At 40.6% G+C, this 24,703-nt stretch overlaps 3 protein-coding genes and 1 long non-coding RNA gene across 11 annotated transcripts in view; 1 reads left to right on the top strand and 3 right to left on the bottom strand.

Annotated features, from left to right (window-relative positions):
* slc8a3 (solute carrier family 8 member 3) overlaps window positions 1-2,027 on the bottom strand; it is a 53,553-nt gene extending 51,526 nt beyond the window's left edge. For all 3 annotated transcript variants that reach the window (XM_086049105.1, XM_086049108.1, XM_086049109.1), the window contains exon 1: window positions 1,976-2,027. The gene's annotated coding sequence lies outside the window, so the exon portion shown is untranslated. The remainder of the gene's footprint in view (window positions 1-1,975) is intronic.
* Window positions 2,028-7,074: 5,047 nt separating this feature from the next.
* Window positions 7,075-10,290, bottom strand: cox16 (cytochrome c oxidase assembly factor COX16). The gene is made up of 4 exons (XM_086049823.1): window positions 9,722-10,290; window positions 8,959-9,036; window positions 8,523-8,591; window positions 7,075-7,830 (listed from the first exon to the last, which is right to left on the bottom strand). Exons 1-4 carry the CDS (start codon window positions 9,779-9,781, stop codon window positions 7,717-7,719), a joined length of 321 nt encoding a protein of 106 aa, XP_085905949.1. The 5' UTR covers window positions 9,782-10,290; the 3' UTR covers window positions 7,075-7,716.
* Window positions 7,530-11,341, top strand: LOC147137282 (uncharacterized). Its single transcript, XR_015089353.1, has 2 exons — window positions 7,530-8,620; window positions 8,916-11,341. It is a non-coding gene; the product is annotated as an uncharacterized LOC147137282 (long non-coding RNA).
* Window positions 11,183-24,703, bottom strand: part of actn1 (actinin, alpha 1) — a 46,734-nt gene continuing 33,213 nt past the window's right edge. For 2 of the 6 annotated variants that reach the window (XM_086049806.1, XM_086049805.1), the window contains 14 exons: window positions 22,584-22,676; window positions 20,937-21,167; window positions 20,161-20,308; window positions 18,608-18,758; window positions 17,926-18,034; window positions 17,279-17,419; window positions 17,017-17,199; window positions 15,464-15,598; window positions 15,198-15,377; window positions 14,880-15,026; window positions 13,301-13,381; window positions 13,072-13,137; window positions 12,101-12,259; window positions 11,183-11,628 (listed from right to left, as the gene is read on the bottom strand). In XM_086049806.1, coding sequence (XP_085905932.1) covers window positions 11,470-11,628; window positions 12,101-12,259; window positions 13,072-13,137; window positions 13,301-13,381; window positions 14,880-15,026; window positions 15,198-15,377; window positions 15,464-15,598; window positions 17,017-17,199; window positions 17,279-17,419; window positions 17,926-18,034; window positions 18,608-18,758; window positions 20,161-20,308; window positions 20,937-21,167; window positions 22,584-22,676 — 1,983 coding nt within the window. In that variant the 3' untranslated portion in view covers window positions 11,183-11,469. Of the gene's footprint in view, window positions 11,629-12,100; window positions 12,260-13,071; window positions 13,138-13,300; window positions 13,382-14,879; window positions 15,027-15,197; window positions 15,378-15,463; window positions 15,599-17,016; window positions 17,200-17,278; window positions 17,420-17,925; window positions 18,035-18,607; window positions 18,759-20,160; window positions 20,309-20,936; window positions 21,168-22,583; window positions 22,677-24,322; window positions 24,409-24,703 lie in introns of all 6 variants that reach the window. The other 4 variants (XM_086049807.1, XM_086049810.1, XM_086049808.1 and 1 more) reach the window with 4 other exon arrangements.

Below are 24,703 nucleotides of genomic sequence, written 5' to 3'. Positions count from 1 at the left end.
GAACATTTTGGATCTCATTTTCCCCTTTCTTAAATTTGCATTTGAATTCATACAAACTCCATTAACGCATCATTTAATGACTTTTTCTAGCCTCTGACCGCTACAATATTCCATATTCGAACCGTCTATTTTTGCTCTGCAATGGAATTTGCATGAAAACGGGTTTAACGCGGCGCTTAATTCCTGCTCCGTGAGCTAAACGTTACATGACAATATTCGACTTGATTGCTCCAGTGAGTAATTACTTGCATTAATTGGTGTTAAACATTGACAACGAGAAATCAGTCACTGTGCTGACTTATCACTCGTGTTTATATGCGGGGGGGGGGCTCTTGTGCATATATGAGAGTTATTAAGGGACATGATTTATTCATGCACTCGCGGATATTGTATTCCTGTCAGCGTCAAATGCTGCTCAGCGAGCCAATCGCGTGGCTCATTCAAGTAAGGCTTACAGGGATTCTCCTAAATAGCATTTGACTCTGCACCAAAGTATTAGGCACACCTGCGACATCTATTTACGGTGGTGAGGAACTTCCTTTTTTATATTTTTGTACATCCAAAAATAACAATAAGAATAGTTGAATTAATCCACTTTTGACACTATCAATGTAAAAAAAAAAAAAAAAAAAATGGAGATGTGTTGTGATAACCATAGAATGGGAAATTGAATTTTCTGCGACATAGGAAAGGACCTACGATCTGGGCGCATGCAAGTGTACCCCTAGCGGATGCTAACTTGAATAGCATGTAACCGATAGCATAATGGCTAATGACCAGCATGTGGCCGTTTTTTAAAATGACTCAAACGCTAGCATAGCCCGCTAACAGACACAAAGAACGGGTGAGCCGTTTTAATTTATTTGACACCTATGAACTCATTTTATGCTTGTACGAAAGTCGAATGACATTTCGCTGCTAGCATCCGGTACACCAACAAATGACACACACCCAGTCCGTAATAGGGAGATTTGATTAATTAAATTACGCACACAAATTCACTTCACCAAACAAGCGATGGTTTAAATTGTCTACGTTTCCACCACATTTGCACAGGCTAGGCCGTCTAGCTATACGTTTTTTGAAAAGATTTCATTTCTTTAAAAGACTCAAACTCAAGCTGTGTTGCTATGCTAGCCCGCTAACAGACACGCATTGATGTAGCACTTCGCAAAGAGCGGGTGAGACGTTTTAATTTATTTGACACCTATGAACTCATTTCATGCTTGTACGAAAGTTGAATGACATTTCGCTGCCAGCATCCGGTACACCAATAAATGACACACACCGAGCCCGTAATAGGGAGATTTGATTAATTAAACAATTACGCACACAAACTCACTTCACCAAACAAGTGTACATTGCCTGCGTTTCCACCACATTTGCACAGGCTATCTATACGTTTTTTAATAATTTCTAATTATTATTGGAATATTCATGTCCCATAACATATTATGTGTGCATGGACAATGAACAGTATGTAAGGGTAAAAACAGATTGACTCTGTGTTACATGATTTCCTATGGGACTGTGTCACTACAGTATATGCAACATGTTCAGTATAACTGAGGTGTATAAACGGGGTCATATTCATAGTGTTATTCTAATTTTGGACATCTGTGTGTGTGTGTGTCGTTGGGTGGGGGGTCTTCTTTATAAAAAAAAAAAAAAAAAAAAAGGGGGGGTCATTTGAGCTGCACACTCAGCAGAGTTTCAGCTGTTGCTGATTAATCATCTGCTATACCTGAAGTGGGGGGGGAGAGGGCGAGGGGGGGGGATCCCCTATGATCCCCCCCCCCACCCGCCAATTTTAAAGAGACATATGTAACATTGTGCACGCTACGTGTTACTATGAGAACATCAGTGGCGCGCCCATTAGCGCCCGAGGCATGCGTACAAGAGTGTTAATTGATCCATCCGTCGCACAGTAGTCCATAAACATGCATCATTATGATTATTATGGGGTGTCACTCACCTGGTTAGCTCGTGTCGAAGCTGCACCACCTCCTCTCCCCCCCCAAAAAAAAAAAAAAAAAAAATGACGCGAACAACCACCCCCTCCCCCCCTCAAACCGGCTCGTTTCCCCCAGCGAGAGGCGTCTTGGATCGGATCCGCCGGAGGGGCTCGCCTTGGTGCCCGTGGTGGTGGTGGTGCTGGTAATGGTGGTGGTGATGTCTTCCTACCCCTAGAAGCTCCTCACGTCTGGCGGGACTGAGCGGAGCTGTCAGTGACAAGGGAGGAAGAGGAGGAGGGGTGAGAAAGGAGGGAAGGAAAGAGGGAGCGAGGGTGAGTATTTTAAGGTCCTCGCCGGTGATGAATGCTCGCAGCGGCTCGCGCTCGGCCGCCGAGCCATGAATCAGCGCTCTCCGGCGGGGAAGGCGCGCGCACGACGTCCCTCCTCCTCCTCCTCTACATTCAGTGATGCTCTCCCGCATCGCTCCGTGACCGCCTCCTCATCCTCATCTCTTTCATTTTTTTAGGGGGGGGGGGGGGGGGGGGGCAGGGAGGGGGATTAAACATTATTATGATTCTTTTTGGTGTCGGCGTCCAATGGTTGCGTCCGCTCCTTCCCGCGCGCGCGGCTGACTACGTCATCGTCCTCATCAGCTGAGAGGAGAAAACCTGCAGCGACGCCGGCGTGAGGACTGTGGTCAAATGATTAGGTACACCTGCGCCGCCAAATGTAATGAAGAACGAACGCAAAATGAATGCTACGCATCCAGCTGCTTACGTATGTATGTCACTTTGGATTTTGCTCAAGTTTACGCCATGTGACGACGTGTTCGACCAAGTTTCCGCGGGGGAGGGGGGTGGTGGTGGGGGGGTTTCGAATATTTTGCTCACATTGGAGATGTTGCTGTCTAAAGGTGAAGAGGAGGAGGGCGCTCAGTGACTCATTGCAAAAGTGAAACGAACTCCATCAAACAGGGGCGGAGCCAGAACGTCCAGAAATCAAGGTGAGACTGAATATTTCTCTCACCGAGCACAATCCTCCTGTCTGCCAATATACACATCGTATAGTCACATTAAAATGACAAAACCAAGTGAATAATATGAAGTTCAGATCTTCCTTAGACAACCACAATCATGCCAATCCTAACATTCAATAAAATACAATAAAAAACACAAATTCAAAAATAATTCACTAAAAATGTAGAAGTTAGGGCTGTTCGATTTTGCCTAATCGGAAAATCCCGATTATTTTCTCTCAAACCCGATTTCACAATTTCTTTGCAAAATAATGAAAAATGAAGTATTTTGAATGCCTTTTATTCCATCTTAAATTTTTTTTTTAACTCAAAATGCCAGTCAATTGAACTTTATACACACAGAAAAATCCATTGGGATTAACAGCATTTTACTTACACAATAGACTTCGGATCTGTTCTTAATCAAACCAATAATGAAAGAAGAAAGTGCTTATACCATCCGAAACGAAATCATCAACACGAGAGAAGGTAGACAAGTCAAGTCTGTAAACCAAACAGTCTGTCAGCAAGTCATTTTGCCAATCGGCTAGTGACTAGCCTCTCACATTTCTCCCTGGTCTTACTTAAACATAAATCAATGATTAGTTAATTAATAAAACAATGCACTGTCAAGCTTAAGTACGGATGCATAGTCCGGATGGACCAGAGGTCCGTTGTAGAGGAGGAAAAAAAAAAAGGGACGACTTTCAGACGTCGAGTTACTTGCTCGCGGGCACACACGACACCACGGATCTATTTTTGCCCGATTTATTAACTAAACGCTCACTTGCCTGAGCAAATAGCAGAATCGCCGGTAGCCATGGATCGTTGTCGTTGTTTCGGACCGCGCGCTCGTGGGAGGAAGCGGAAATGCGGAGGAAACTACGGTGGCTTGGATACGCCAAAAATAACCAAATCGAAATCATTTTTAACATGGGTTTTATCCAGAAAATTTGGTTGCGGTTCAAAATCGCTTAAATCGAGCAATATATTTTTTCATGAATCTCACTGGGTGGGCGGTCTGTCGATCTGGGTGGGGCCTGTGCACACCCGGGCCCACCCATGGCTCCGCCCCCTGGTGTCAGCAAAGAGAAGCAATGCAAATATTACCGTTACAGCAAGGAATGCAATGTTGTTATTTTTTTGGGGGGTTCGGATTCAAGATCCAAGATGGACTGAAGTACATTTTTTTTTTTTTTTTTGTACGAACCCCCACACAAGCGAGCAAAAATATTGGAACATGTGACTCATTTGCTGTGAAGCAAAGATGAGGACCAGCGAGCCGCCTATGGGAAAAAAACAAATCATTTTGAAGCTGAGACAAGAGGGGAAAATCGATCGGACCAATTGCACAAAATTGGACGTAGCCAATAGAGCAATTTGGAATGTCCTGAAAGGGAAAGCAAGAAAAGTACTGAAAAATAACTGAAATCTACGAATTGTCAATTGAGCAGGCCTCGCTGTTGATTTTGAGAGCTACTCAACCGAAAGGGGCAAATAAACCGATTGATTTTGAATGCTAACGGATCAAAAGAATAGGAGGCCTATTGATGTTGAACACCAAGATTAACAAAAATAATAACGAGTCAACAAACGGATTGATTTTGAATGCTGATCAAGGGAGCCTACCTATTGATTTGGGATGCGACCTTATCAAGAGTAAAGAAGCCTACCGACTTTGGGTGCTACCCGATCAAAGGGGCAAAGAAACCGATTGATTTTCGATGCTACCGGATCAAAACGCTGCTAAGTCACAGGCGAAGCTCGCTGGGTTTCTTTTCCCGCCTTAAAAACTTTCATGGATTGACGCCGTGAGGCACGAGCGTGTAAAATGAATGATAAAAACGAATAATGAATCATGCGCGCCTTTCATTAACACACCTGTTTAATTAATACTCGGGTTGCGAGCTCTTTCAAATTCATTACGCGGGATCAATAATGAATGCTAGTCGAGCCACAGTGCAGAATGAAACCTCGCCCGTGCTTCAAATTTCAATTTCAGCCAGCGATCGGCTTTACTTATACGGCACATTTCATACACAAGGAAAGTGGCTTCACAAAGTTAAAAAGACAACATGCAAAGGCGTGAACAAACAAAAGCGTTTAAGACATTTAAAAGCAAAGTAAAGAAATGAAAAGTCCTTTACTAAAACGACTACGAGAATGTTTAGGGCGAGAACAATTTTTGGGAAAAATGGATTTTTAAAATGCTTTAAAAGACCTTATAAATACTGCAGTGCTAGCTTCACTTCTGTTGGCAGATTATTCCATTTGCGTGCAGCATAACAGTTTAATGCTGATTCACCATGTTTTCTTTGAACTCTGGGATCTACTAATTGACCCGAGTTTGCTGACCTCAGAACCCTGCTGGGTTGATTTTCCATGAGCATTTCTTTAATACTAACATTTGATGCTTTCTTGCTAGCCGCAAAAAAAACGACGTCAAATTTCCCCAATATTTTTTTTTCCCAATCCCACCACAAAAAAAAACAGGAATTTGTTTGTTCTGCTAAAACAACAAAAACCTTTCTGATGCATGCAGTCCAAAAGTTGGGTGTTTTTTTTAAGCCCACCAAAATTTTTATTTTTATTTTTTTTACACATCTTTTAAGTCTGTTTTTTTTTCATATAAATGTTTTAAGATTTTGTTCAAATTTAGCTTTTTTTTTTCCATCCCCCCCCAAAAAATGTATTCCTACAAAAAAAAACAAATATCACATTGTTGACACACATGGTCCAATTTATGCTTTTTCCCACTTTAAGTTTTAGATTTACATCTGTGGAAGTCAAAATTTTGTGATTTTTCTTTTTTTTTTTTTTTTTTTTTAAGGTTTTGTTCAACCAAACAAACAATTTGTTATTTCTGTAAAAAAACAAAAAGACATACAATGCATGTCCAATTTGGGCGATTATTTGGCTGTGGCCTAAAAACCAATGTCATCATCTTCATCATCTCCGTGGCAACGCGTCTCCCGGCCCCTGTTTGTCTTCACCGCTGTCACTGTGATGTGGGCGTGGCGGGCACGTTTCCGACCGGCTCATCATGTGCGGAGTGAAGCGAAAGAGCCGCGGGGGGCATTTGTTCCGCGTGGACCCCCTCTCAGCTGCCAAACGTCAGACTATTTTTAGACGCTGGCGGAGGAAGCGCGTGAGCTGGGAAGCGGACCAATGAAACCGGAGTCGCGTTTCCCTTCCTCAATAACAACAACTAAAGAGTTCCAAATTAAAAGGCCAACGATTAAATCGACAACCTATCGATTATCAAATTAAGTGATGTTTTTGATCAACGATTAATCGTTTAGACCGTATTTAAAATTGTCAAAATCCTCAGATTTTAGCCTCACCAGTAAATAATCTCCAATTTCTGTATTCCTCCATGAAAGCAGATTGATTATCTTTGTGTTAAATCAAAATGAAAGATACAAACATTTGGAGAATAAAGATCGAAATTTTTGCCGATTTTTGACGTTACGGACAAACTGTCAACTAGAAATAATTTTTAAATAAAGGCATGCAATTTAAGACATGTTTCATCAATTAATCGCCAAAATAATCACCACACTATTCTATTATTAAAATAATCAGTTGCAGCCCTAGTTAAAACTAATCATTTTTATTTAAAGTTTTCTACATATGTATTAAGCAAATAGGAGGCTAATTTGGACAAAATCGAACTTATTTTGAAAAAGTCTTTCAAAGAGGTCTTTTGTTGTCATTTCCATGCACAACCAGACAACTCAAGGAAATAATTTAGTCCATAAACAGACAAAATTTTCACAAATCCAGTGAAATTTGAAGTACTGAACAGCATGGCCTATTTTCTTTTTATCGCAAAAACAACGGAATTGCCTTTCATCTTTTAAGTCCGCCATTTTTTTTTTAGAGTTGAAAAAAATATATAAATAAAAAGTTTTTCTTGATCGACGCCATGAAAACAAAGGCACAAAGGCAACACAATAATTTGTTTCGTCAGACATCTTACGCCGTTTTTCCGCCTCTGTTGTCATTGCGCCTGATGAATATTTGAATAGATTTTTCATTTAAAAATGAAGCGTCAGGCCTGCTTTTTTCATATGTAAATGTAGTTTTCATTGGACACAAAGGGTTGAATGAGCATTTATTTTGGTAGACATGAGTACAGTGATGAAGAACCATGAGGAGCACAATTCCACCATCTACTGGCAGATATGCTCAATAAATTAACAAGTGAATTTTTAATATATATATATATATATTTATTAAAAGTATATATATACATTTTTACAGTGGTACCTTGACTTAAGAGTGCCCGACCTCAGGAGTTTTTCAAATTACGAGCCGTTACTCGCTCCCAAAAAAATCTTTTTTTTTTTTTTTGCCTTGAGCTCCGAGCAAAAATTGGGAGTTGTGTTCTCTGCTTGTATTTTAATTTTATTTGTCAATGCATTTTGTCAATTTTCTTTTTTCCAACCATGGAGAAAAAAAAAAAAAAGTGTGTGTAAGAAGCGGATGATAGTGTATTTCATAAAGTATATTTAATATAATTACTGTATTTACAAAGTAATATAGTGTTCTTTGTTACTATTATTATCAAACACATAAAAAAATGTAAGGGTGGGGGGGGGGTTGGTTTAAATGGATTAACAGCATTTCCATTCATTATAATGGGAAAAGATGATTTGAAAGAGGTTTTGAGTTCCGAGTGTGATCTGGGAACTAACTAAACTCACATCTCAAGGCGCCACTGTTTATATAAAGGGGTGTGTCCTAGCTCTCCGGGGTGCTCTTCATGCGCTGCTGCTCCTGGTATTGCCGGGAGTTCTCCCAGGGCCGGGGGCCGCGAATGTTCCTCCACTCGTCCAAACTGGCATCCTTCATCTTCTGCTCCGACAAAACAAGATGGCGGAGGCAGAGGAGGAGGACAAGCAAACGTTTCAGTGCAAGCCAGCGAGGCTTCCGTACTTGCCTGTGTCCCCGCTGTTGTGCAATGCGTAATTACAACGGTAATTCTCAGCGTGCAGTGCGTGCGCCCTCCGGTGGTACACGAAAGAATCACTGCCTAAGTGCAGTTCAGTTATATTGAACTTGTCAGTGCAGTTGTAATTCATCTGTAAAAAATGTTTTGTTTTCCAATGATTAATTGCTCACAATTTGTTATTGAACTATTATACACAAATCATTTGAATTGAATGATTATTTAAGTAAACATTTTCCCTATATGTAAGCAGAGTGGCGGTATGTTGCAGTGGCTTACAATAACGTTAAATATATTTTTGAGGGAATTAAAACTCTGTCTCATTATAATGCACACTTTGAGATACTACTATTTTAATGATGGGCATGATGCCATGGCTTGGTAAAACTGACAGTTGTTTTCCAGCATTTTGACTGTGGTGGTAATGCCAACCGCCGTTAAACACTAATGAAGAAGAAGTGCATTTTGACTGATATTCCAAGACCAACAGAATATTGTCTTCTGTGACAATGTAAACCAGAATAAAGAGTAGACACTTTTTTTTTTTAAAATCAAGTTTGAACACATATTCATGTTTCCCTCCATCTTATCTCCTCACCTCGTACTCTTGCTCCAAAATGACCGACTGGCTCTGCAGGTTCACTTTGGCCTCCAGTGAGGGATCCAACTAAGACCACACAAAAGAAACCACATTAGGTATTTATGTACACTTCATTGTCTTGTTGCTTCGGATGGAAAGTGATTTTCAAAGTGTGGCATGCAGGCTCCCTCTAGTGGTGCTCAAAGTAATGTCTGTGTAGAGTTCAGTTGTATTGAACTTTTTTTTGTACAACATATATGCACGAAATCGTTAAGATTTTTTTTTAATTCAAATTTGATGTGCACTATATTTTAACTAAATGATTGTAGAAGTGAAGTGTTGGTATTCAAACTGTGCAAAACGATACAACTGTTTAGAATAATATTACATTTGTTGGCCTTTTTTTGTAAGCATGTGACACGGTGATGCAGTTAGCAGTGAAACAGTAGCACACCTTCCTCCTGATCTTCTGGGCGTCGTAGCGGATCTGCGTGAACTCCCGCAGGCCGAAGGAACCGCCGACCACCAGCAGCTGAAACCACACACAAACTCGATTAATGCACTTTTAACAACAACATAATGCTGGTGAATGCTGAGATAGAAGGGGAAAAATGATTGGAGGACGAGACAAAACATCTCAGTCCAGCCTATTGTGATTTAATATAAGCGGTATTAAGTTCCTGCTTTTCTTTCCATAATCTTGATTTCAAGATTCTTGGGGTGAAAATCACAAATACACTCAATAAATCCCCATTAATTATATTTTTTGTTGTTGTAAAATAACATTTATGTAAACGTTTGACTCTCTGAAATGATTACATCGCCTTTGTTTCTTCAGTTTCTTGTTCATTTTAAATACCTGGTACGACTAAAGGTACATTTGTTTAACTAAATACAATAACAAAAATAGCTCATGAGAGTTTATTTTAAGAGTCAATATTGAAACAAAGATTTTAGGCATTCTATGTTTCTGTTAGTCACATGATGCACCTCTAGAGAGTACCAGAGATTGAAATGAAGAAACTGAAAAAAACAAGGTGGTATCCTTAATATGTTTGTTTGTTTTACTCTTTTATATGTCCTGTTCTATGCTACTCTGTTATTGAAATGTTTTACTAAACTACATTTAATACAAATTACTCGTAAACCAGCTAACGTCTTATCACCACGACAATGACAACAAAAGGATGCAATTCAACATACATGCGCATACTTACGAGCATAGGCACTCCATATTTTACACTCTTGTTCTTCTGCAGTGCTTTTAAGGTCAACATAACTCCTTTTCTCACTTTTTGCGTGGCTAAACTGACCCAAACCAAGCAGGTTACATTGCTGGAGTGCACTTCCGGGTTTGGGTGCGGCGTACTAAAACGTCCGTAGTGCTACACGGCTGTCCAACGTTTTAATTTCTTTTGACTATCAAAATATGAGTAACAAATAGTTTCTAGTTACGACGAGTTTATATGATTTCAATTTAATCCAGTAAACGTCCCTGCTGGTGAAGTCCAAGAGCACAGTTTGGAAGCCTTAACGGCTTTGGGCCAACCCGTTGAAAAGCTCGGAAGGCTAAGAATGCAGAGTAAAATCACGTTCCGCCATACTACCTCCTAGTTTTCATGTTTTTCCCAACAAATAACCAAATTTAATCGACATTCATTTGAATTTATATGTTTCCGTAGTTAATTCAGTAGGGAAGCCAAAAATGATGTTTTAGGTCAAATTTCGAGTAGTCACGCCCAACTTTGGTGCGAAACAAAACGTTAGGCTGGTTCTTGCTAATCCAGTGAACATCGAAGTTTGTGAAATCAAACCATCAGCCACTTTATGGGTTTGTTCCGATCACCAAAAATATACGGAGGGCTGCGAAGTACAATGAATTTTAACACTTCAATTTCGCGTTGTATATTCACATTAAATTATCTGATAGTGTTGAGATTAAATTACTGTTACTAAATTACATTTAACATATAACAAATAAGAACCTATATATCTATAGCTACATATTCGGCAACAAACGTACATTTGTGCACAAAACAATGGTTGACTCCAAAATAGTTATATTCACTAAAAACTGTACTCAAATCAATAAAAACTTTTTGGTTAAATTGTCAAATTTGTCCAAGAAAGTGCCCTACAAAAGCGATATTTTGCCATTAATACGCTTGATCACCAAAAGGAAAACCAAAATGTAATTACTTCAGCAATTTGCTACATTAGACCACCATTCAAAATACTTAATATTTGCTCAAACAGGCCACGTTTAATATGATTAGTTCACAAACTGCAATACTAGACAGCATGGAAATTTGATATATTTCCTTGGGACACATACCTTGAAGAAAGTCTTCAAACAATGTTATTTCTGCGTAAAAATGCTATACTTGGTGCTACTTTTGAGCTCAGAAAGTTGTGTTTTGCCACAAAAATGCCCCATAACACTATAGCACGTGTTCAAAAGTGACACGTTTAGGCAGGAAATTGTTAGCCTCCCATGGAAACGTTAACAACTAAAAATATGTCGTTTACGAAACAGTCAAAATATATATTCATCTTGGCACCTTATGCTTTTTTTGTGATATATGCTGAAATATCAAATCTGGAACACAACTGTGTTGGATGAGTGGAGTTATATATTTTATGTATGAAGATGTTAGTTAAAAATAAGAGAATAAACGTAGAACATAAAAGCAATTTTTATTTATAACAATTTCCATCTGTCACTCTCAACCAGGTGAAGAAAAATACCTTGTTTTTTTGTTCAGTATCATAAAATATGTTAACTTTATTCCTTTATGAACGAGGACAACAACAAGAAAATAAAAACATAACATGTTTTTCTCTGTGTAAACTGCTTGGCATGGGGGGAGCGAAGGAACACAACTTGTGAGGAGGACAAAAAAAAGATAAGGCCAGAGACGTACAAAAGAAGCAGGTGGGTGAGGGGCGGGGCGGCGGAGAGAGTTCAAAGGTCACTCTCGCCGTAGAGGGCGGTGGAGAAGGACATGTAGTCGAGGGCCCCGGGCACGCCGTCGGGGCCCGTGTACGGGGCCATGCGGGCTATGCAGTACTCCGCCTGGTCAGGGGGCAGTTCCCGCTGCAGCTCGTCCACCAAGATGTAGTTCTGTTGAGGGCCAGATTGATTTTATTTTACATTTGAAGGCACAAGAAAAACATTGAAATATATTAAATAATTATTATAAGATTCATATATCATGTATGTATGCCATTAACTGTACAGTACATACACATGCAAAATGTATATATCTACGTGCATGGTAAGTTGATTGGACACTCCAGCTGTAGCTGTTGTGAAATGCACTATATAAATAAATTTGTATTGTATTGCTATATGTTATATTAATATTTTTAAAATACAATTTATAAAAAAAATTGTGTCCCAATGCAACTAAAAAAAAAAAGCTAAAAAAGTTTAAACACTTGTTTAATACGTCACAACATTTCATGGTAATCACAAGATATGAAATTATGCTTGCCTTTGATCTTTTAGAATAAGTCCCAAATTTTCGGGATTTATCATATTCCGTCATATTTATATTTTTCTTTGTTTTATGGGGCGTTGCTAACTGACGTACCTTGTCACCGGCCAAAACCTTGAAGGAGGCCATGACCTGGTCGGCCGTGTCGGTGTCGGCCGTCTCGCGCGACATAAAGTCGATGAAGGCCTGAAAGGTGACCACGCCCATGCGGTTGGGGTCTACAATGCTCATGATGCGGGCAAACTCGCTCTCGCCCTGCGATGCACATGGAAACATACACAAACACTTAACTAATTACAATAATGTAATTGTTCTGCCTGTGGAATCCCTGTTTTAGGCAGCTCGGTTGCTACAGTAGTTATTTAGTTAGTTAGCTCGTGAACTAGCTATCTAGCTATTTAGTTCGTTCATTATTATTTACTTAGCTAATTTGCCACGCAGGGGGCTCAATTATTCATTTAGTTAGCTCGTTTTCTGGGTTGCTAGCTAGTTATTTTCAGTATGTAATTAGCTAACTTGCTGGGTAGCTTGCTAGTTTGCTAATTAGTCAGCTTGTTATTCCTTCAGCTAGTGAAATACTGTAGATAGTTTGGTAGCTGGGTAGCTAACTACAGAATTTAGTTTTTGATATGATTACCTAGTTTGTTTGTTCATCAATTACTGGTTTGCTAGCTAGCTATAGATATTGGTTTTAAAAGGTTTGCTAGTTCAAAAGCAATCCAGCCAGTCAGTTCATTAATTGCATAGCTAGTTCATTTGATTGGTAGGTACATTAGCTAGTTAAGCTAGTGATTCGTTTGGTTAGTTAAATAGTTTACTAGTTTTCTGAGGTAGCTCGACGGTGAGTTGTTTAGCTAAATTTCTGGGTAGCATGCTCAAAATTGTTGATTTATTCAGTTGCTAACTAGTTACATAGTTGTCTCGCTTTGAGTTACGAGCATGGTGACGGAACAAATCAAACTTGTATCTCAAAGCGTACAACACACAAAAACGCATGCGTGTTACCTGCTCACCCCGTCTCTCAAAGAAACCAAAATGAAAAAAAAAAAAAAAAAAAAAAACGTTACCAGGTTGTAACCAACGGAGATAAGGCAGGACTTGAAGTCGTCGGCGTCCATCACTCCCGTTCTCTTCTATATAAAGGACGAGTGACGGACAGGAAGGGGAAAAAAAAAGAGAGAAAAAAAAGAGAGGGAAGCAAAAGGAAACCGTCGGAAGAGAGGACGAAGGGAGGAAAAGCAGGGAGGAAAGAAAAAAAAAAAAGAAAAAAAAGGTGAGATGAGTTCAAAGAAGTACCTGCGCATCGTTGGCGATATCGAAGCCCAGGCTGATCAGGCAGGCCTTGAACTCCTCGGCCCCCAGCGTGCCAGAGTGGTCCTGACGTGTGTGGCGGTGGTGAGGGGAAGTGGTTGTGGTTGGTGGGCATCGGGGCCATGCAGCGACACATAACAGCCGTGACAGCCACAGGACAGGGCAGGACGGGACGGTGGTGGCATTCGGACAACGGCGCAGAAGGTGATTGAAGGTGAGGTGCGGGTGAGACCATGCATTGTGGGCAAGGGGGTGGAGCCATGTGTGCATGTGGGGTGGGGGGTGGGTATGTGGTGGGTGGCGAGGTAGGCATGCAGGATACACACAGAGAACAGAGAAGACATATTGCATGTTGGTTAGCATCTGCAGGGGCAAGACGCGCACTCGCATGCATGTGATCACGCAACCATACACACGTGCGCACACGCACTCTCACACACACACACACACACAAATACACGCACTAATGGGCGCAGATAAAAACACGGGCACAGCAATGCACACACACAAATACACACCAACGTATAAAACAAACACAGGTGAGCACACGCACTCACACATTCTCATACAGATGTGCGCATACACTGCGTGTACAGTCTAATGCACACACTGCACACACACTAATTCACCTATACAAGCGCACAAACATTCGTGGACACACAACCGCATGCGGATATACACGGATACACACGCAAAGGTACGCGTATGCATGCACGCGGACACACAGTAGGGATGTCACGATATCCACGATACGACAATATCCAGATCTGACCCTCACGATACGATAATTACCACGATATTGTGGGGAGGTGGCCGATATATACAAAGCTCACGATACTGTATAAAAGATTGCGATATTGGGAAAAAAAAAAAAGGAAGCGCATATTCAAAAAAAACATCTCAATATTCTGTTTTTGTACATAACAGCACTCACAAAGAAATACGGCTTGGCCATTGGTGGCATCAAATTAAACTGCACTAATAAACTAACCACCAGAGGGTGCTGGAACTGCACAAATGGAAAACAACTTGGGCTTTGAAACTGATTTGCTGCACAGATTTGCTGCTATTAATATCGTGACATGATGACGACGTTATATTTGATCAATTTTAATCTTGCGATATCACTATATTGTGACACCCCTAACACACACACACACACACACACATAAACACAAACACAAGCTCAAATACATGCACGCATATGCGCGCACACACACACACACTTATCCAAACATACGCACACACGCAAATTCACACGTGTTGCTCGGCCAGGGCATTCTCAGGCGTTAATGTGCAGTGTGTGAGGCAGGCTCGCAGACCATGTGCTGACTGCAGCGTCATCGTTCCGATATCTATTTTTTACACTATACTGTTTACAAGCTATACATATATTAGAACTATGTTCTCATAAACTTAAAATGATCACTGCTAACGTTAGCTGCTAGCACTAGTCACAGGTTGAGTGGCTAGCGCGCGGTTAGCAGTCAGACCAAGTGTTTCGGCGTTGCTGCTAACGTTAGCTGCTAGCACTTGCTAAGAACATAGAAGAATCGCAACTGACCCTGTCAAAGTGGTTGAAGGAGGCCCTGAACTCGTTGAGCTGCTCCTGGCTGATGCCTTTGGCGTCCCGCGTCAGGATCTGGTTCTCGATCTCGTTGATGGTGCGAGCGATGGTGGTCAGCAGCTGCTCCCAGCCCACACGGATGTGCTGAACACATGACACGTTCAAATTATCACTTGGGTTTTGCTTTCCTAATGTCTCCACCCTTCTGGTCACTTTTTCCCCTAATATCTCCTTCGCTAGGATCCTTTTGCTAATGTTGTTCGGTATCAACGCTAACGTTAGCCGCTTCGCTAACGCGAACCGCTTGCTGGCTACCTCCATGGTGTAGTTGGTGTGCTTATTGTCAAAGATAAGCGCGGCCTGGATGAGCTGGTGGTCTCCCTCCAATTGCTCAATCTTGGGCATGTAGTTGACGATACTCTTCTCATACTGCCGCAGGTGCGCCAACTGGTCCTCCAGCGTGCCGTGCAGTTCCATTGAGATGTAACCGATTTCCTAGAAATCCACGTGCACAGGGGGAAATTAGAAAATTGGACGGAGAACATGAGGTTATCGCTGAGCAGGCTGGCCTTTGGACTGACCTCCATCTTGGTTTGGATCCAAGGCCCGATGACGTTGGCCTGGCTGGCGAACTGGCGGCGCAGACGCTCGTTGTTCTGCTGCCGGGCGTGCTCCTCGATCAGGGCCTGGTCTCGCTGAGGAACCAGCTGTCGCACCTGCAAGGACACGTCATTAACAGGTTATTATGCTATACTGCAATTCTGTGTTCAGTGGCATAGAACGTTTTTGTGGCTGTGAGTTGAGGTATTTCAATATAACTGCTAATGATCGTGATTAAAGCGCTAGTCAAAGGGTGAGTGGTAAAGTATTACAGTGCTAATTTGATCCATTAGCGCGTCTCTAACTCTAAGACCAAATATTTCCGTGTCATTGCTAATGTTAGCTGCTACCCGCTCATCATGAGCTCGGAGACATATTGAAGTGTTTCCGTATCACCGCTAATGACAGCTACGCACTTAGTGGCTAGCGAATCGTTACCTTTTTTTTATTTCCTAAAATGTATTTATATACATTCTTGAACAGGAAAACATCTGGAATCTTCAGAACACGTCTACATTATAAACAGAAAAAGAACATTTGCATGGCTTTCCAAAAATGTAAAAAAATTGCTTTAAGTGTTTAAAAACATAAAATAAAGTAACACAAAATTTGAAGGTAACAATCATTGAGACTCTTCACATTCAAACAAATGATATTGTTTTGCAGTTTCCACCAAACCCATTATCCTTTCACTTCTTTCTACCATTAAGATTAAAGAAATGTTTGTTTGACTCATTTTGGAAACATTTTAGTGACGGGGACTTATTTCTCCATTTGCTGGAGTGAATATGGTATTTACCTTGTATAATTATTATATTTATCAATTTTGAAAACGGAGGGGATTCATCTTTGAATAAAATAACTTGTTCTTTATTAAAGGGAGTGATATTTACGATATTGTTTTTTTTAGCCAATCATAGCGAATCGTTACCCGTAAGCCAGTATTTTTCAGTGTCACTGCTACAGTTAGCTGCTAGCTGGCTAGCACATCGTTAGCTGCAAAACTAAATACTTCTGTTACACTGCTCCTGTCGTCCGCTAGTAGGCCTGTTTTTGTGAGCCAAAGGATTTCAGTGTCAATGCTAGCGCTAGCAGCTAGCTGGCTATAAGAGCAGCAAGACAAAAAAAAAAACATTTCTGTTACAATGCTGTCATCATCGTCTGCTAGTTGGCCTGTGCGTCTGAGACAGAGTATTTCATAGTCTTTGTTAACAATAGCTGCTAGTTGCTAGCCTGTCGCAAACTGTAAAGGTATTTCACAGCTAATGTTAGCTGCTTGCTTTAGTGGCTAGCGTGCGATTCACTGCGCGACAATATTGCATAATATATAACCGTGTCATGGCTGAGGTTAGCACATTGTAAGCTGTGAGAAGTATTTCAGTATCACCGCTAACGTTAGCAGCTAGCTAACGAGCATGTCATTCTCTATTAGACAAAATCTTTCAATGTCACGGCTAACGTCACCCGTAGTCTGCTATTATGTAGCTGCGAGGCAAAGTATTTCAGAGTCACACGGAGGACAGCTTGTAATCACCTTGTCCCACTTGGCGTTGATCTCCTGAGGGTTGATGGTGGTGTAAGGGTTGATGCCGGACATGTTAACGTGGTACGTCTGCATGATCTTGGCAATCTCATTGTGGATGCCCAGGATGGCCTGGCGCTCTTTGTCCGCCTCGGGCAGCGTGGCCTTGAACTGCTCGTGGGCCGTGCTGAGTCCCTGTGGCACACATGTATTGCAATGTGAGAACATATAGTGAAACCTCCTCAGTGATGACTTTATTTTACTGCATCCTCACTTGGATTTCCTCAATGGTGTGGACTATGAAGGAGTCCTGCAGGTCCTCCATGGCACCCTCCATCCAGTTGTTGAATGGAGCCGCTCTCTTTGCGAACTCCAGGTACAACTGATCGATGGTTTCCAGAAGCTTCTCTGTTCTCTGTTGAAGGTCATTATTGTTTTTTTTTAACATTTGTTTCAAAGAAAGAGCTTTACTTGGTGCCTTGGGGGGGCTGAATCAAAAAAAAAATTCAGAAGGGTGTTTTACCAAGCCAAAATGGCCACTTTGAATCAAATGGGCAGACTTCCAATGTGTTTAAGGGCATGGCTTCTTTTTTTTTTTCTTTTCTGTTTTTTGGTGGGCTTTCTCATGATAAACATGCCTGGCAAATTTAATGTTGCACAGTGAAAGTGGATTTGGGGGCTGAATTTTAAAATAAATAAATCCAAACTGTCCACTTCAAACTAAAATGAAAGACTTCCAATATCGTTTCACACGTGGGTTCTTGACACTTTTTTTTTTAACAAGACTAGCCATGGTAGACCAGCGTACCAAATTTCATGGTACTAAGTGAAACTGGTTTCAGGAATGAAATTTCAAGAAACATCAGAGGGGTATAAACTGTGTGTTTGGGTCTTAAATATAATAGCACATAATGGACTCACCTGCAGTGCTTCACTGCGTTGCTTAGTCATAGTCCCAAGGGCATCCCACTGGTCGCAAATTCTCTGGCAGCGACTGTTTACATTTGGCGAGTCGTAGTAATCCAGCTCGCTGGAACACAACATCAAAACCTGAGTATATCTTTTGGGATAGATTTTTTTTCACCATGACGTTACACATGATCTCTTCCGGGTGGCCAAAAATCAAGCTAACTCCCGAGGGTAGCGCTAATTGACAAACTCCTCAAGTGTCAGTTGAAAAGATGTTACTGTATGTGAGGCCAACCGCCTGGAAGGGAGACGAACACCAGCCATAATTGAAATTTCAACAGCTAAATTGATTCCACAATAGACGTGGTGGAAAGTCAGGCGTACTTGACACGATCATTGAGGTTATTGGTTCATTAATTGCCATTTTTCTGTAGCTCCGATTTATGGCGCAGACATGCTCTTATGATACTGACATGGATAGAGCGCTTTAGAGCTAATTTTAGCAGGCAGGCTAGCCATTATGTTTTGCTAAATTACTCAAAGACAACGTAATGTTTTATAAATACTGTTCCACTGAGAAAATGTCTTCCACACACCCGCTTCGGTTCCCAGTCTTACAATTACAATTGCAGTGAAAAGATCTACAAAAAAAGGTCTTTCCACTGTCAACATCAGCATGGCGTTTTTGTCTTACTTCAACTCCTGCGCGATGGCGGCAATCTGCTCCACGCGGTCCTGATGGGCGGCCAGGTCGCTCTCGAAGGCCTCGTGCTTCTTCAGCAGCGCCTTGATCTCCGACAGCGACGCCGTCTCGAAGTCTTTGCGCTGCAGCATCTCCTCCTTGCCTGCACAGGGAGGCAAATACTCAAGCCATCGCGATCTCACGGCAGTCCCACCGGCGAGCCAGCAGAGGGGAAGTGTGGTGAAAAAAAAAAAACGTATGTTTGCGATAACGTGTTGAAACTAGACTCACAATCGTGAGAATGTTGTTTGTTTGTCAGTCTGATTTTATGAGACAGCAAATCCCTAAAGTTGTGCCATCATAAATTCTGCCAAGCAACAATAAATAAATTAGCGCTTTTGCAACGACACATTTGATATAGGTAGTTACAATGTTTCATTATTAAAAACAATACAATAAATATATTTCATTAATTTCATCAGATATAGACAGTACAGAAAATGGATGGCTGGAGATTGAAAAAAAAAAAAAAAATCAATTAAAAAGGCAAATAACAATGAAAAGTTGCAATTTAACAAATTGCAATAAATGAAATATAGATTACGTACTCAAATTAGATTAAGTAAATGTAAATTCAAAGCCATTCATTAAATTTGAATTATTACACATACATAATGCAATTAATAAATTAAGACAAATTATTTTGATAATAAACAAAGTATAAAATGAAATGAAATTAATTAATTAAATACATGACATTAGATATATTACATATACAATACTGTACATCCAAGCAATTGGTTCAATAAAAATATATGAAGTAAAATCAAATTTAAAATAAAATATACACACAAAAATACACTGGGGTTAGATCGATTATTGGTTGGGCCGATTATCGGCGCCAAAGTTTGGCATTTTGACACATGCAGCATCGGCATCAGCTGTTGTGAAATGCGCTGTATAAATAAAGTTGTATTGTATCGTATCTGCTTTTTAAAAAGAATATTATTATTATTATACATATTTTTTTTAAATCTGCCGGCCAATAAAAGATCATCTTAAATTTTTGGCAAACCTCAGGGAATTATTTATTTATTTAAATTTTCCAACTGAACTTTGTAAGAGATGCTGCCGAGCCTGGGAACTCTCTGCACTTTTTGTTTTTGTTTGACCTTCAGCTAAGAGAAACATTTAGCATTTCAGTTATACTGCATTCTTGTACCACTTTATTGACGGTAGAAAACTTTAGGGAGCTGTTTATCTGTTTACGTTTTCAATGAACTTTCTAAGACTTGCAGCTGGGCCTGGGAGCTGAAGAGAGAATTTGGGAGAATTTTGACAAATATTTTCCTTTTTATGGCAAAGGAACATCGGCTCCAAATATCACTTATTGGCCTCCTTGACTACTAATTAATCGGTATCAGCCCTGAAAAAAACATGTCAGTCTATCTCTAACGTAAATACATTGAAATACACAAATTAAATATTGATACATTAAATTAAAACGTTAAAAACTCCAAAAAAAAAAAAAATCTTTCGCTTGGTTTCTTCTGCCACTTTCTTACCTTCTGTCCAGCCTTCATGGATGGCCGCTTTCTGGCGGAACTTCTCGGCCAGGTGATCCAGTCTCTCCAGGCGTCGGATCTCGTTGAGGAGCCACTCCTCGTAGCCTTTTTCGGCGCCCTCCAGGTTGCCCCATGCGTTGTTGATGTCCTGCAGGGAAAGACGGTTTGAGTCTTCGAGCTCAATGACTTACAGTAAGTGTCGTAGTGTTATGCGGGCTCAGTCTGGTGGTAGCTTAGTTCATTCTTTTACCAAGGTGACGAAATACATTTAAACTCAAATATTGGAAAATATTAGGGGCAGTACAAATTGAGTTAACACTTTTTTTTTTTTTACATTTGCATATAATTTTTAAGAACTGTTTTACATGATTTATTTGGGTAAAATTTGTATTTAAACAATTATGTGCAATACATTTTCATTGAATCATTAAGTTGTTTTTTTTTTTTTCATTTTTCTCTATCCAAGCCCAGTGTTAATGTTAATTCTGTGCATAATGTGACAGTGGCACACACCTTTTTCTTTTTAAACTGAGTAAACATTTGATTTTATACATTTGTCTTTAATGATTAAGAACCATTTGTTTTCCAAACATTTATTAAGGTACTTTTTTTTTGTTTACTTTTACAGTATGAGCGACACATCATGGTGCTAATTTTTTTTATTTTTATTTTTTTATTTTTTTTTTTAGGTGGCACTTGGTGTAAAAAAGTTTGAGAACCCACTGTTGTAGTTTTCTGAGGTATGACCAAAGGATTTGGACAGAAAGGAAACCCACCGACACCATCTGGCCCTCGGAGGGCATGAAGGCGGGCCGGTTGCTGAGCCTCAGCTTGGTCTGCAGCGTGTTGAAGTTGATCTCCAGCTGGCACTTCTCCTGCACTTTGGGCGGCTTGTGCATCCGGCGATAGTCGCGAAAGTCCTCCAGCTTCTGCTGCATGGCCTGCATGGTGTTCTCGGGCACACGGTTCTCTAGCCACGGGATGGTGCGGCGGATCCACTCCAGCAGCTGAAAAGCGTACGTGTGTGTGTGCGTGTGGACGGAAAAGGATTGAGACGCATGCAAGTAAAATGAAGGATGGTGGTGGAAAGAGCGGAAGTGGGACAAGTGGATGCGATGTGTGTGTGTGTGTGAAAAATAGGGAAAAATAAGAATAGAGTTAACGCCTGGTAACAAATATTGTGGGATTTAAAGGAGCATTTATGCTTTTAACCTAACCTAAAGTTAAAAAACAACATCTATCACTATCGCCATTCAATCTATAGCGCAACCACCAATTTTGAATCCCACAAACAATTTGGAATTCAAGCAAAAGGTCCTGTAAAAAGTGGTCGCTATAAGAAACGTGAATAGTGTAAGCACTACAGACAGAGGAATTTTACAGTAATAATTTCCAATTGTTTTAAAAGAAAGAAACAGATGACTTGCACGAAAATGATGTTTTTTTGTTTTTTTTTAAGAATAAAGGCGCAGAGAATACTGTTTTGGCAACTCAACATAGCTACAATAGTTGGGTTTACTTCTTTGTCATTCTGATTGAAATCATCAAGACCGAAGATCTCCGGTCACCTGTTTACATGAAACGTGATCTATTCCAATCTGTGGTTTACATGCACCACAACATTAATCAGCACAGCCGCTTTGCAGCCGTGTAACGGGCAGATTCATTTAAACATCATGTGATTTATTTAGGTGGAGTTCATTTGTCTATTTAGGGCAGTCGCTGTTTTAACACTTGCTTTAAAAGCAACAGCTTGATTAAAAAAAAAGTTACATGTAGTTTGAAACACATTCTCCCATCACAGACAAGCTGCGGAAGGACGCTGCCATTTTTGAAGTGCGTCAAAGACGACGTCAATCCACATTTGCGTCAAGACGGTCTATTCCGATCGAACTGTTTACATGACTTTGTTTGGATTTGCAAAAGGAATACACCCTTAAGAATCTGAATGAAATTCCATTCAGATTTGGCCTCCTTATTCCGATGGAGGTGTTCAGATGGGGCATTTTCATTCCGTTTGGTCATTCGGTTTCATTGTAATTGGAGTAGGACTCCATGTAAACCCATCTTATAATTCTCTCATTAAATTAATTAAACTAAAAATAAAATAAATCAAATTTTTGACATCTCGGTACTTCATGGAACTAAAAAAGTTCCAGGCAGCCGCCAAAAGTACTACCCTCTAGCGGTGGTTTGCTTCCGCGCCCACGATAAATTACCCAAAGCTATTTCTTTTTCCATTATGTACTTATAAAATACAAACTTCCATTACACTTGTTTCTACTAATGCCTATGTGGAGCACAAACACCCCTGGGTGAGTTCGGGGTGAGTTGGGGGGGGGGGGGGGGTGTAAGGAAGGATTGCAAAGAGATGGAATGGGGACATAGGAAGTGTGTGTCGGGGAGAGGCAGGGCGTGCTCACATCACTGGCCAGCTTCTCATAGTCCGTCATCAGCTGCTCATTTTCTTGATTGACGGCCAGCACCTTGCAGATCCTGTTGGCCGCCGTCTCCGCCTACGACACCAGACGCCATCGTCATCATCATCATGATTATGTGTTTTTTTTTTTTTTTTTATGGCAAAAAAAAAAAAAAAAAAAAAAAAAAAAAAAAAGGTTCCATCCTTGAAATTCCCAACAGAGGAGCCAAACAGTGCCAGCAAAAGTAGAAGGAAAGCTTGTGGATGATGTCATTCAATCGGCCGCGTCATTAGGTACACCTGCGCAAACCAATGACGGCCGACGCAAGAGCTGCGTGGAAATATATGACACTCTCTGTTTGGTTGATTTGATTGTTTGAGCCAAAATGGATAGCAGATGTGTCACTATAAGGCAGTTTCAGCTGCGGTAATAAAGAAATAAAAGTTTGAATAAAATACAACACGAGAATCATGTTTTAATAATTAATTACATTTTCCCTTTTTTTTTTTTTTTTTTTTCAGGATCGAGAAAAAAACAAAAAGAAAAATGAAAAAGAACAAAAATAATTGGAAACAAATAAATAATAAAAATACAAGGATAATTAGCGGTATATAGAAATGAGAACATTGAATAAACGTATTGTTAAAAAAACATTCACAGATCAAAATGTCAAGTTAATTAAAATGCGTATTCGTTTTCTTCTCCTAATACTGCACTTGCCGGTTCATTTTTAGCGACACAAGTGGGAGCCCGCTCAGTATGATTCACGGACAAAGGTGGTCCTAGTGTGCCTAACGTTATCCCTCCGCAATACGCGCGCGGCACTACTCTGACCAACTACAACGCCTTTAAGCTCATCTGCCACCTTGAACGTGTCCTCCGCATCATGGCGGGAGTTTAGTGGTCGCCATGGCGACAACGCGTCACGGAGGAGTCCGAAAAAAATACAAAGGTGCCCTAACGGAGCTCGTGTCGAAGGGACACGCGGTGGAACGTACCGCCTTTATCAATATTTACACACTGGTCACATTTAGACAGGCGCCATGACTCCTTAGAAGGAAAAGCGCTCTTGTTTAGAAAATACCCTAACGGCCGCTAATGTCTGCTATGCATCACTATTAAGTGAACTACATAGTCCACTAAACTGTCTATTCCTCGCTTTTAGTGAACTACACAGGACTTTTTTTTTTAAAAAGTGGACTATGGCAAACTCAGTATGAAAACAAAGAGAAATGCACCTCATAGCCTTTCGGTCTGATAGCCTTATGCTAAAGCTAAATATCATCTATGGTGCGGTGCTATTATCTTTCTAAGCAACGAAATGAACACAAACAGTGAGCAACGCCGACAATATAAGAGAAGTAACAGTCATATATTATTTATCCTCTGCAAAGAACGACGACTACTAGTGCCGTACCGAGAAGCTGAGATGAGCTGAGACGTGATGAATGAACAGTTTAACCGTCTGTCACCACGAAATGGGGATGTTTAGGCGACATTTTAGTACTGTCACTATTTTTTAGAAACTACATAGTTTACTACATCCATCCATTTTCAAAACTGCTTTAACCTACACAGTGAAGCGTTTAATTCAATCCTGGACCACCATCATATATTTCCATGAAAATTAATGGAAATGCCATTAATCTTTTCCAGCCTTGCCCCCCCCCCCAAAAAAAAAAACAGCCGCGCAGCTTTATCCATGGCGATTTTGGAGTGTTTGGAGTGTTTCAGCTGCTCACCTTCTGCTTGCCCGAGAAGGCGTGGTAATAACACGACACGTAAGTCATGACGGCCTTCTCGTCTGGCCTCAAGGTGCTAATGATATCTGCCACAGGAACAGGAGGAGGAGGAGCAGGCCGCAGGAACAGAGGAGCAGCAGGAGAAAGCACAGACAGGAGAGGAGAGAGAGAGAGTAAAAGTGTGCAGAGACAAAAAAGGGCCAGCAGGGGGCGTAATCTCAGGGCTCTCCAGTTTGCCTGCTGTTTTGTCTTCAGGGGAACCTCCATACAATTGATTCAAACCTCTAACACTGTTTGTTTGGCTTCAATTTGAATGCCAGTGGATAAACGAACTAATTAGGAGCTTGTTGAGTACCTGAACATTTTATGCCTTATAAGATA

This window comes from Filicampus tigris, chromosome 13, assembly GCF_054856515.1.
Source record: "Filicampus tigris isolate MCC_2025a chromosome 13, RoL_Ftig_1.0, whole genome shotgun sequence".
Taxonomy (NCBI): domain Eukaryota; kingdom Metazoa; phylum Chordata; class Actinopteri; order Syngnathiformes; family Syngnathidae; genus Filicampus; species Filicampus tigris.
Note: the sequence above shows the minus strand (reverse complement) of the source record. Positions and strands in the feature narration are given on the sequence as shown.